The sequence below is a fragment of the Papio anubis genome, chromosome 17 (assembly GCF_008728515.1).
Source record: "Papio anubis isolate 15944 chromosome 17, Panubis1.0, whole genome shotgun sequence".
Taxonomy (NCBI): domain Eukaryota; kingdom Metazoa; phylum Chordata; class Mammalia; order Primates; family Cercopithecidae; genus Papio; species Papio anubis.
Genome location: NC_044992.1, coordinates 5,031,354 through 5,043,598, shown reverse-complemented (window position 1 = coordinate 5,043,598; position 12,245 = coordinate 5,031,354). Strand labels below are relative to the sequence as shown.

The following is a 12,245-nucleotide window of genomic DNA, read 5'->3' as shown; positions in this document are numbered from 1 at the left end:
AGCAGGGATCATTCTCAACAATGGTGGAAAATTGGAGTCTTCCAGGATCATTGCGTTCAGACTAATCCATCCTACATGAGGTTTTCTTTCTCTTTAAAGTGGGCCACTTGGAACAGGGAGATGTCCACATGACCCCTGTCAAAGAATGTATTCAAGAATCATGGATTTGGCTGGGCGAGGTGGCTCACGCCTGTAATCTCAACACTTTGGGAGGCTGAGGCAGATGGATCACCTAAAGTCAGGAGTTTGAGACCAGCCTGGTCAACATGGCAAAACCTTGTCTCTACTAAAAATACAAACAAAATTAGCTGGGCGTGGTGGCTCATGCAGTGACCTGAGATTGCACCACTGTACTCCAGCGTAGGCAACAAGAGTGAGACTCCATCTCAAAAAAAAAAAAAAAAAAAGAATCATGGAATGCTTCCACCAGGCACTCTGATGGATGGTGGGAGCCCTGGGCTGGGCTCAGTGCCTTTCCTGAAGGAATCACTCTGGAGGAGTAGGATTTGCCAGGTGCTAGAACCTGATGGAGGCCATGAGCAATACTTGTCTCAATGGTGGCATAACTACGGATTTAAACTTTGAGCCATGCACACACGCTGGTCCAGGCCCCAGTCCTGGAGCAAGAAGGAAGCAGGGGAAGCAGGGGAAGCAGGGGAAGGAAAATGGTCCTCTGGAACCTGTGATCACCTGTGTTGTGTCAGGCTGTATGATTGCGGGACCCGTGAGTGAGTGCTACTCGCAGGTTAGCCCCAGGCAGGTAGGAATGAGAAGGAGGAGAACAGGAGGAGAAGAGGAATGGCCAGACAGGAGCATGACTGCTGGAGAGAACCTGAAGAGAAGGCTGGCAGTAGTATGGACATTGTGCTATTGGTCAGGAGTCCTGCGGTGTTCTTGGTTTCCTAGCAACTGCTGTTAAGCAGGTAGTTGCTAGGTAATGTGGGGCCATCCCGGCGGTTAGGTGTGGACCTTTGTCTGCGTGGGCACCAATCAGACCATCACAGAGTATTGTTAATCCTGAAAATGGCCACTGGGTCCATTACTTAGACTTTTTTCATCTGTTAATTGCCTTCGTTGCACAGAAACTAATATAACCATGGTGTACAAGTTCTGGTCAAATGAGAAAGAAGTCACCCCAGGATCTCATTATCCAAACAATACAAAAATTCTGTCTTTCCTCTTTCCATTCCAGTCTTTCTCTGCAGGAACACTTTTTCATCTTGTTATCATCCTAGTACATGAGGTTTTAAATCTTGTTGTTTTTTTTTTTGACTTTGATTTGGATCATCACAAGCATCCCTCAAGCTACTTAAGGGTTTTCAGGATAATCTTCCCCTGATGACTGCATGACTCCTTGCAGTAGATATATCATTTAATTAACTATTCTCCTCTTGTTCTGACATTGAGTTTGCTTCCAATTTTTTGCCACGATAAGCAGTACTGCAATACATGTCTTTCTGCAGAGAGCTTTTCTTTATCCTTTAGATCACTGTCTTGAAGTCAATACTAAGGGATAGGATGATTGTATCAAAGGACATCAATAGTCTCATGACTTTTTATATTTTGCAATAGCTTCCCTCATGCTGGATGCAGTGGCTCAAGCCTGTAATTCTCACACTTTAAGAGGCTAAGAAGGAGGATCACTTGAGGCCAGGAGTTCAAGGCCAGTCTAGGCAACATAGCAAGACTCTGTCTCTACAAAACAAATTTATTTTATTTTTTATTTTTCTTTTGAGACAGCGTCTTGCTCGGTCACCCAGGCTGGAGTGCAGTGGTGCAATCTCAGCTCACTACAACCTCTGCCTCCTAGGTTCAAGTGATTCTCCTGCCTCAGCCATCTGAGTAGCTGGGATTACAGGTGCACACCACCATACCCAGCTAATTTTTTTTTTTTTTTTCTGAGACCGAGTCTCACTCTGTCCCCCAGGCTGGAGTGCAACAGCACGATGTCAGCTCACCACAACCTCTGCCTCCATGGTTCAAGCAATTCTCCTGCCTCAGCCTCCTGAGTAGCTAGGATTACAGGCGTGCGCCACCATGCCTGGCTAATTTTTGTATTTTTAGTAGAGATGGGGTTTCAATCTTTTCGGCCAGGCTGGTCTCGAACTCTTGACCTTGTGATCTGCTCACCTCAGCCTCCCAAAGTGCTGGGATTACAGATGTGAACCACTGTGCCCACCCGCTGGCTAATTTTTTTCTTTTCTTTTTTTTTTTTTTTTTGAGACAGAGTCTCGCTTTGTCGCCCAGGCTGGGGTGCAGTGGTGCAATCTCAGCTCACTGCAACCTCTGCCTCCCAGGTTCAAGCAATTCTCTTGCCTCAGCCTCCTGAGTTTCCAGTAGCTGGGACTACAGGCACGTGCCACCATGCCTGGCTAATTTTTTGTATCTTTAATATAGACGGGGTTTCACCGTGTTAGCCAGGATGGTCTCGATCTCCTGACCTTGTGATCCACCAACCTCAGCCTCCCCGTGGGATTATAGGCGTGAGCCAACACGCCCAGCCAATTTTTGTATTTTTAGTAGAGACAGGGTTTCACCATGTTTCCCAGGCTCGTCTGGAACTCCTGGACTCAAGCAATCTGCCCGCCTCGGCCTCCCAAAGTGTTGGGGTTACAAGCGTGAGCCACCATGCCTGGCTGAATTTCTTGATTCTTTAATGGCTGGTTTTTGTTTTCTTTTGATTTTAGAAGGCCTTAATTTGAAGACCTTTAATTTAATTTAATTTATTTGAAGACAGTTTGAGGGAGAACAAAATGTCCTCACGGTTATTTTTTCCTTACTTTAGTTGAATGTATCTGTAATATAATTTATGATTATAACCATTTTTAAGTGTAAGCACATTCACCTCGACGTGCTACGATCACCACTGTCCATCTCCAGAACTTTCTCATCTTCCTTAATTGAAATTCTGTACCCATTAAATAATAATTCCCCATTCCTGCCTCCTTTCAGCCCCTGGAAACCACTATTCTGCTTTCTGTCTCTTTAAATTTGACTGCTCTAGAAACCTTGTGTAAGTGGAATCATACAATCATTGTCTTTTTGCGCTTGCTTCTTTCATTTATCACAAAGTGTTCAAAGTTCATCCATGGTATTGCATGTGTCAGAATTTCCTTTTTATTTATTTATTTATTTATTTCTTATTTTTTAATTTTAATTTTTTTTTTTTTTTTTGAGATGGAGTTTCGCTCTTGTTGCCCAGTCTGGAGTGCAGTGGTGCAGTCTCAGCTCACTGCAACCTCCATCACCTGGGTTCAAGCCATTCTCCTGCCTCAGCCTCCCAAGTAGCTGGGATTACAAGTGTCCACCATCATGCCTAGCTAATTTTGTGTGTGTGTGTGTGTGTGTGTGTGTGTGTGTGTGTTTAGTAGAGGCGGGGTTTCACCATGTTGGCCAGGCTGGTCTCAAACTCCTGACCTCAGGTGATCTCTCGCCTCGGCTTCCCAAAGTGCTGGGATTACAGGCATGAGCCACTGCACCTGGCCAGAATTTCCTTCCTTTTAAGGTAGGAAAACATCCCATTGTGTGTCTATGCCACATTTTGGTTATCTATTCATCTGTTGATGGACACGTGTGTTGCGTCCACGTTTTGGCTGTTGTGAATAGTGCTGCTGTGAACGTAGCTGTACAGATGTCTCTTTGAAACCTTGTTTTCAACTCTTTTGGGTATACACCCAGCAGGGGAATTGCTGGATTATCCTCACAGTTCTTAACCATTTAGTGTGGGTCAGCTTCTGGGTGGATAGAGGAATGAAAGGAGGAGAAGAATGATGTTGCTGAATTGGCTGTTTGACAATTTTTTTTTTTTTTTTTTGAGACAGAGTTTTGTTCTTGTTGCCCAGACTGGAGTGCAATGGTACGATCTCGGCTCACTGCAACCTCCACCTCTTAAATTCCAGCAATTCTCCTGCCTTAGCCTCCCAGGTAACTGGGATTACAGGCACCCACTCCCACGCCCGGCTAATTTTGTATTTTTAGTAGAGACGGGGTTTCACCATGTTGGTCGGGCTGGTCTCGAACTCCTGACCTCAGGCAATCCACCCGCATCAGCCTCCCAAAGTGCTGGGATTACAGGTGTGAGCCACCACGCCTGACCCTGTTTGATGATTCTTGTTCTATAGGGGCGGCACAAAGAGAAGAGGACAGAGCACAAGTAACCAAATCTGTTCTCTCTGAGGAAGATCATATGCAGAGAGCCGAGGTCTGTGTGTGTGAAAGAAAACGGGGAAGAGGATGAAAATGTCCAGAGTGGTGAGTTCTGCTGGGCCCTGGAATGCAGCTGAGATGCTGGAAGCGCTGAGTTCTCTCTAGTGGGAGAAAACACACCGTGGAAAGCTAAACATCTGATGCAGAACCACAGCACTGAGCAGGAAGAAGCCATCCGTGCCCAGCTAGGCTAAACTAGACCTTCGGTAGGCTGTGAGTAGGACCAGCTCCCTGGAGGTGCAGCCTGTGCAATGGCAGTAGGCCCCCATGCTTGGGGTTTAATGCATGGCAGTCACTGCCTTGAAATTCTTAATAATTGTATCTTTGAATGTGTGCTTTGTAAGTGAAGTCTGATGGGACCTGGAGCGTGCATAGGGGCAGGAAGGGAGGATAGGGAGGCTTGGAGCCACAGCTCATGTGGAATCCCGCCTGCCAGGTGCCACCTCACAGCCCCCAGACAGGTTCTTGACTTCCCGCTGTCTGCCCCATGGAGCCCCAGGCTTTACTCAGCCTCCCCTTCTCTGCCTTGCTCAGCAATCACTGCTACCCCTATCCCCAGCAGGGGACTGGGTGGAGCACAGGGATGGTCAGCATTGGGTGTGAGCTCCCAGAAGCCTCTCAGGGTGGGGCAGGCAGCTGACCCTGCATTGGGCTAGAAGTACCACAGCACCTTCAGCAGGTGACTAGGCCTATCCAGGCACATCCTGGTGTAGAGGTTGCAATACACTTGGAGGTTTCCCATCAACGGTGGGTTTGGGTAGTGGACCTGTGGAAAGGGGAGATTCCTGGCTTGACTTCCCTTCTCCTAGCCAGGGCATGCACAGAAATTAGAAATTGGCAGGAGAGAAATTCAGCAGCCAGTTTCAAAGCAACCATGGTTTCCAGGATAACAAACAGCTCTAGCCCAGGCAGCAGAGATTCCTGCAAGGTCCTTCTCTCCCACCCACCCATGGACACATACATCCCACCACCACCGCCACCGAAGCTTGTTTCCTCAGCTGGGCATGAACACTTCGAGCTAAAAGTGGCCTTGGTGAATTTTGCCTCTTGCTCTGTGCACACATTCTAAAGGGACCAAGTCTGTTTTGCTGCAGGGTGAGGCCCAGGATGTGACCTGGGAAAGGCTAACAGGACACCGTCTTTGATGGTGAGCAAGCCTGGGGTGGGTAGCTGAAGGGGTGGGGATTGGGAGGTATACCTCTTACCCTTGGGTTAGAGAGACATGGGTTAGAACCCCAGCAGTCAGTATTTTATTCTATTTTATTTTATTTTATTCTATTCTAGTATAGTCTATATTTTTTTGAGACAGAGTCTCAGTCTATCACCCAGGTTGGTGTGCAGTGGTGCGATCTCAGCTCGCTGCAACCTCCGCCTCCCAGGTTCAAGCGATTCTCGTGCCTCAGCCTCCCGAGTAGTTGGGATTATAGCATGCACCACCATGCCTGGCTAATTTTTGTATTTTTAGTAGAAGGTGGTTTTGCCATGTTGACCACACTGGTCTCGAACTCCTGACCTCGGGTGATCCACCCACCTCAGCCTCCCAAAGTGTTGGGATTACAAACGTGAGCCACCACACCCGGCCCCCAGCAGTCAGCATTAGCAGCAGATTTTAGATTCCTTCACTTCTCAGCCTCAGTTTCCTCATTGGAACATTGGAGAAAATACTGGTGCCCAATTTAGGGGGTCATGAAAATGAAGTGAGACCATCTCTGCAGAAATGTTGGGCACAGTTCCTAGCACACAGTCAGTGCTCAGTGATTGCTGCTGCTGCTGTTATGATCCATGTGTGTCCTAGGATTCCTCATAGAGGGGGTCACCAACACGGTCAACTGGCCATTGTTCAGATCCAGGCTTTGGCCTCAAATCCCTGATTCCTATTGACTCAGACAGTGTATCTTTCTTCCAGAGGCAGAATGAATCCCTAAATGGATGAAGAAAACCTATCAAAGTATAGCCCAGGAGCAAAGATCCTTCTAGAAGAGGCCTCTCTCACCTATGAGAGGGGTATGTACTCTGGGCAGGTCCCAGAAACAGGAGCTAAAGGCAACCTTTGTCCATTTGGGGTCTTTTTTTTTTTTTTTTTTTTTGAGACGGAGTCTGGCTCTGTTGCCCAGGCTGGAGTGCAGTGGCCGGATCTCAGCTCACTGCAAGCCCCGCCTCCCAGGTTCACGCCATTCTCCTGCCTCAGCCTCCCGAGTAGCTGGGACTACAGGCGCCCGCCACCTCGCCTGGCTAATTTTTTTTGTATTTTAGTAGAGACGGGGTTTCACCGTGTTAGCCAGGATGGTCTCGAACTCCTGACCTCGTGATCCGCCCGTCTCGGCCTCCCAAAATGCTGGGATTACAGGCTTGAGCCACCGTGCCCAGCCCCATTTGGGGTCTTTTGGCGGATGCTGGCTCCAGGCCCTGGACTCATGAGATTTTTCCTGGAACACTCAGGTGCCAAGCAGAGAGTGAAGTTGTAGCTTGGGACCTTCTGGTAACTGTCCTGTCAGGGACGTCTACGGGTCCTAAAGTCCCTGGCCTGGGACAAAGTTAGCTCTTGTTGCTGGGCATAGGCATAGCTTGCACCAGGGTGAGGCCATGGAGTAAGTCAAGCTCTCTCAATTCCTGACAGATAGAGCCCCCAGGGGTCACCTGGGCTGGGACCAGCACTGTTTTGCAATATATTCATTTCTGTACACATACACCAGGTAAAAAATAACAAGGTATCCTAGAGACACCTGGGCCTCTGCTGTCTGAGCTCCGGATTTAGCCTCACATCTTGTCAATATGCAAAAGGCCCTGCAGTTACTAAAGCTTTTTTTTTTTTTTTTTTTTTTTTTGAGACGGAGTCTCGCGCTGTGGCCCAGGCTGGAGTGCAGTGGCGCGATCTCGGCTCACTGCAAGCTCCGCCTCCCGGGTTCACGCCATTCTCCTGCCTCAGCCTCCCGAGTAGCTGGGACTACAGGCGCCCGCCACCGCGCCCGGCTAATTTTTTGTATTTTTAGTAGAGACGGGGTTTCACTGTGGTCTCGATCTCCTGACCTTGTGATCCGCCCGCCTCGGCCTCCCAAAGTGCTGGGATTACAGGCGTGAGCCACCGCGCCCGGCCTACTAAAGCATTTTTAACACCTGCACTCCTCACCTACACCCAGCTCCGCCGCAGTAAGCCTTTGCATGGTTCTGCCCGAGACCCTCTTGGTTACTGAGACCTCCCCACTACCTGCTCCTACTTAAACCTCATAGGTCAGTTTGGGTGACTTTCTCAATGCCACAGCCTTACATAAAGCTCTTCCATCCCACTCTACATACCCTTCCATTCCACCCTGAAAACCCTCCCATTGCACCCTACACACCCTTTCATTCTAGCCTCACACCCTTCCATTCATCCATCACACAATTCCATTTCACCCTTCACACCCTTACATTCTAGCCTCACACCCTTCCATTCATCCGTCACACAATTCCATTTCACCCTTCACACCCTTCCATTCTAGCCTCACACCCCTCCATTCATCCATCACACAATTTCATTTCACCCTTCCTACCCTTCCATTCCATTGTTCACACCATTTCATTACAACCTTCCTATTCTTCCACTCCACCTTACACACCTTGTATTCCATCCTTGACACTCTTCCAGTCCACTACGTGTCCTTCTGTTTCTCTCTTCACATTTTCCATTCCACCCTAAGCATCCTCCCATTTCACCCTTCACACCCTTCAATTCCACCCTTCACACCCCTCCATGACATCCTTCAAGCTCTTCCATTGCACCCTAAACATCCTCCCATTCCACTTTTCAAACTCTGGTCCTTCCATGTCCTTCCATTCTGCCTTTTGCAACCTTCCATTCCATTCTTCACATTCTTTCACTCCACCTAAACCATCCTTCCATTCCACCCTCCATACCTTTCCATTTCACCCTTCATATACTTCCATCCGACTGGGCACAGTGGCTCATGCCAGTAATCCTAGCACTTTGGGAGGCCGAGGCAGGTGGATCACTTGAGGTCAGGAAGTTCGAGACCAGCTTGGCCAATGTGGTGAAACCCTGTCTCTACTACAAACACCAAAAATTAGCCAGGTGTGATGGTGTGCGCATGTAATCCCAGCTACTCAGAGGCTGAGGCAGGAGAATCGCTTGAACCCAGGAGGCGGAGGTTGCAGTGAGCTGAGATCGCTCAACTGTACCCCAGCCTGGACAACAGAGCAAGACTCTGTCTCAAAAAAAAAAAAAAAAAAGGAACTGCACCATTTTACATTCCCAGGATCACATCTTCTCCTCATCCAGCCAACTGGAAGCCCTTTTAGCTGAGGGGGTTAAGCTGTGAGAACCAGAGTTTGCTGCTGCCATTATTCACTGCATCATTCATTCAGCAAAAATCTGAGTACCTACCACTACCTAGTAGGCTCTGGCCATGCAAGAAGTTGCTGGCAATGCTGTAAGATAGAGAGGGATAGCACCCTGGTTACAGTGTTTCAGCACCCTGGCCTTGGTTCACCCCCGGCCTTTCACTTGCAGGAGGCAGGGAGTTGTCTGATGCAGTTTGGATTTGCTGCAACTAACAAAGCCGGCCAGCGGACCCCTCCAATCTACTGGGACTCAAATAAACCCAAGTGATTGTTCTCCCTCCATTCCAGGAGGGAACACCAGCCGGCCTTGGAACCTCAGGTGCAACAGAGACGCCAGGAGATGCTAGTGCGCAGCAGCCTGTGGCAGTACCAGTGAAGCCAGAGAGGGCTTGGTGGATGACAAGGAGGCCTGAGTAGACCCCAGGTGGGTCTGAGAAATGGGCTTAGGTGAGGCAGGTCTTTGAAGGATTTGTTCTTAATCATATGTGAGATGCTCAAAAGGCTGGAGTCCTGCTTTTGTGGGTGAAGAGCAAGAAGAGAAAACAGGTTGTACAGATACAGATGTAGATGGAGAGACAAAAAAAAAAGGAGGAAGGCAGAGAAATGCACCAATTCTTTAGCTGTATTATCTCCGGACGTTGGGATGGTGGGAGGCTTTATTTTACACTGATTTTGCCTATACTGTTTTCTCAATTTCCAGTTTTCTACGAAGATGATGTGTTAGCTTTTTCACGTATTAAGATTAAAATTTAAAACAGACCACACAATAAATATTTCGTTTAAAAGGAGAAATATGCCCTGGGGAAGCTCCCCACGCAGCTGAGAGCCTGGCTGGTTGCATTTCGGCTTCTTAGGTGCCAAGCCTGCTCGTGCCCCGGGGTCCCAGCCAGCCGGGGTCCCAGGAAGCTCCCTCTTCCTCCCCCTTGCGCCGCCAGTCTGGTTGCCATGGAGACAAACCTTGCTGCGCAAAGACTGCCGAGCCGCCGGCCGGGGAGCTGGAACCCGGCGAGCCAGCGTCTGCAACAGGCTGGGGGCGGAAGGAGGAGCCAGACGAAGCTGCGCCTCTGCTGAGAGGCCCGGCGGACCCTGCAGAGGCCCCCTGCCCCTCTGGCTCCGCCCCCACCCGGGGCTGTAGAAATACAGCCGCAGCCCAGACCACCGCCCACTGCGCTGCGACCCAGAGCCAGCTGACCCACCTACCCGCGATCCTGCCCATGGCTGACGGACTCTTTCAGCGCAGACCCTGGGGTCCCGAGCAGATTCGCCCGGACCCCGAGTCCGAAGGCCTGTTTGACAAGCCTCCCCCGGAAGACCCTCCTGCTGCCCGTGCGCCCAGGTCCGCGTCGGCCGCGGGCAAGAAGGCTGGTCGGCGCGCGGGCGGGAGGGCGCAGGGGGGCCGCGCCGGGCAGCCCCCGAAGGCCGCATCGCGCCCCCAGCCCAAGGAGGAGGCGCCTCCACTGGTCGAGGGCTGCTATCTCGACCATTTTCCTCACCTCTCCATCTTCATCTACGCAGCCATCGCCTTCTCCATCACCTCCTGCATCTTTACCTATATCCATTTACAGCTTGCCTGAGTGGCCAGCGCGGGACGGGGTGGGCGCAGGACCGAGCGGGGAGGGAAAGGGAAAACAGGGCTCGGCATTTTGTGTTTTGGAACACACCCCCTTCATGTAGCTTTCGATGCTTCTTTCCTTCTTTGTTGTCACTATCTTTGTCTATCAGTAGGAAAGTACAAAGTAGCTGCAGGCAATGAAAGAAGGGTGCTGTTTGCACCTGCAGGTTAGGGGTGGGGGCGTTTAGAATTCTGGGGTGTGATTGAACCCCGTTTATAATTAGGAGAATGTCGCTGGACCCCTACCACTCTGTGACGCGGGGGCACGCGCAGGGAGCCCATCATTTTGTGTTTGGGGAGCTCAGAGTGCGCCCAACCTTGGATTCTTTAAGGGATGAGCCAGATCCAGACCCGCGGCCTTCTAGAGAGGGTCCCGCGGGGAGGGTCGGCGCCCTGGCCCGGGCTGGGCCGGAGCCCTGTGATGCTGCATCGCCCCCAGGAGGAGCCGGCTGTGCCCCGGAGTTGGCGCGGCCGAGAGAGGACAAGACCGCGCCGCAGGCGTAGCTGGAGGGCGGGACTCGGTAAGTGGCTTTCGTCGGGGTTTCGTTATGCGCCCCCAGGGGCTCTGGCTGACCACGACTGTGCGTTTTTCCTGCCTTAGACTTTGTTGTCGCTGCCTGGAGGAGCCGGAGGAGCTGTCTTACCAGGAGACCATGCCCTGGAAGTGTCCGGGACTCTCGGGACCTGTGGCTGCAAACCCCACTGGGACGCAGGCCCAGAGCTGGCACACTCCTCAGGATGAGACTCTGGGGCCCTAGCCGGGGTCCACGGGAGGGCTGTCCTTGGGGACTCTAGGATGGCTTCGTTCTGGCCCGGAGCCTTTCTGGAGCTGTGGCACCCAAGACAAAGGGGGCTGAGGGATGTGTCATTGACAAGAGTTAGTGCGGGAAAACCACCTGAGCCCTAGGGGTTTGTCATCTTAGACTCAAAAGGCTTAATACCAGAAACCACTTTGGCAAGATATTTACCCACCGGCCATCTCTGTTTACTCATGAATGTTAAATGTCAAAACGCAGCGCTGTAACCCTGCATAGTCTTTACTTGCAAATGTCTGTAATCTGTAATTGTGATACCTCTGATGGAATAAATTATCTCTTTTTCAGTCTCCTCTATATTCAGTTCTCCATTAATTTCCAACTCTGCAGTGGACCCTGCCCAACTTCCTAGTCTGCTCCACAGCATTCCCTACTGTCCCTCCAAAACAGACTTAACCCCATGACCCAGTATTCCAAAATGTAGCCTCTCCCTCCACTGAATAGCTACAAGGCCCTTCGATGGCATCTTTCTCCACATCCGGTCCTCACAACACGCCGGTATCCGAGTCTACCGTCCTTTTATGGCAGATCAGCCACTATCCCATTGTGGCATCACCTACTGCCCCTCAGTATTTAGTCTCCACTTGCTTCCTTTACGAAAACCAAGTACAGTCCCCCAGCTAAGCTCTGGAATTTGCCCCGTGGGTCTTTACAAGCTCCCCGTTTTCCAATATCAGGGCCTTGCCATTTCTCGGTTCTGACTTCCCATAATCCCATGTCACTCTGTGCCTTGATATCTTGTCCCCGGACACTTATTTCAGTGCCACAAGTATGACATCCAGTGTTCCCAATGTCAGCTTGTGCTTTACAATCACACTTTACTACAACAATTTCCCCACAGCAATCGGTGGCACTATTTCCCAAAATTACGTCTCCAGGCCGGGCGCCGTGGATCACGAGGTCAAGAGATTGAAACCATCCTAGCTAACATGGTGAAACCCCATCTCTGCTAAAAATACAAAAAAAAAAATTAGCCTGTCGTGGTGACCAGCGCCTGTAGTCCCAGCTACTCGAGAGGCTGAGGCAGAAGAATGGCGTGAACCCGGGAGGCGGAGCTTGCAGTGAGCGGAGATCGCACCCCAGTACTCCAGCCTGGGCGACTGAGCAAGACTCCGTCTCAAAAAAAAAAAAAAAATTTGTCTCCAAAGGACCACAATATTTATCCCTCACTGGTTTCCAGCTTTCAAACTTAGATATTCGATCTTCTGCTATCTCTTAGTATTAAGTACTCGCGGACTCCCAACATATAGCCTAGCGCTCTCCAAACATTTGAT

The 12,245-nt window shown here is 50.3% G+C and overlaps 2 protein-coding genes across 9 annotated transcripts in view; both read left to right on the top strand.

Moving 5' to 3' along the window:
* NLRP1 (NLR family pyrin domain containing 1) overlaps positions 1–9,336 on the top strand; it is a 108,317-nt gene extending 98,981 nt beyond the window's left edge. The window contains exons 16-19 of one of the 7 annotated variants that reach the window (XR_004179319.1): positions 4,122–4,251; positions 5,301–5,353; positions 6,113–6,210; positions 8,833–9,336. Coding sequence is in view for 2 of the 7 variants with exons in the window: in XM_031657310.1 (XP_031513170.1) it covers positions 4,122–4,237 (116 nt within the window). In the remaining 5 variants the exon portion in view is untranslated. Of the gene's footprint in view, positions 1–4,121; positions 4,252–5,300; positions 5,354–6,112; positions 6,211–8,713 lie in introns of those variants that run through there. The other 6 variants (XR_004179317.1, XR_004179320.1, XR_004179318.1 and 3 more) reach the window with 6 other exon arrangements.
* A 230-nt stretch (positions 9,337–9,566) lies between these two features.
* LOC101003700 lies at positions 9,567–11,268 on the top strand. 2 transcript variants are annotated; one of them, XM_003912187.4, is made up of 2 exons: positions 9,567–10,677; positions 10,758–11,268. In XM_003912187.4, the coding sequence occupies exon 1, from the start codon at positions 9,759–9,761 to the stop codon at positions 10,116–10,118; it is 360 nt and encodes a 119-aa protein (XP_003912236.3). In that variant the 5' UTR covers positions 9,567–9,758; the 3' UTR covers positions 10,119–10,677; positions 10,758–11,268. The 2 variants fall into 2 exon arrangements, with proteins under 2 accessions (XP_003912236.3, XP_031513175.1); XM_031657315.1 differs by having other exon boundaries at positions 9,715–10,677.
* The last annotated feature ends 977 nt before the right edge of the window (positions 11,269–12,245 follow it).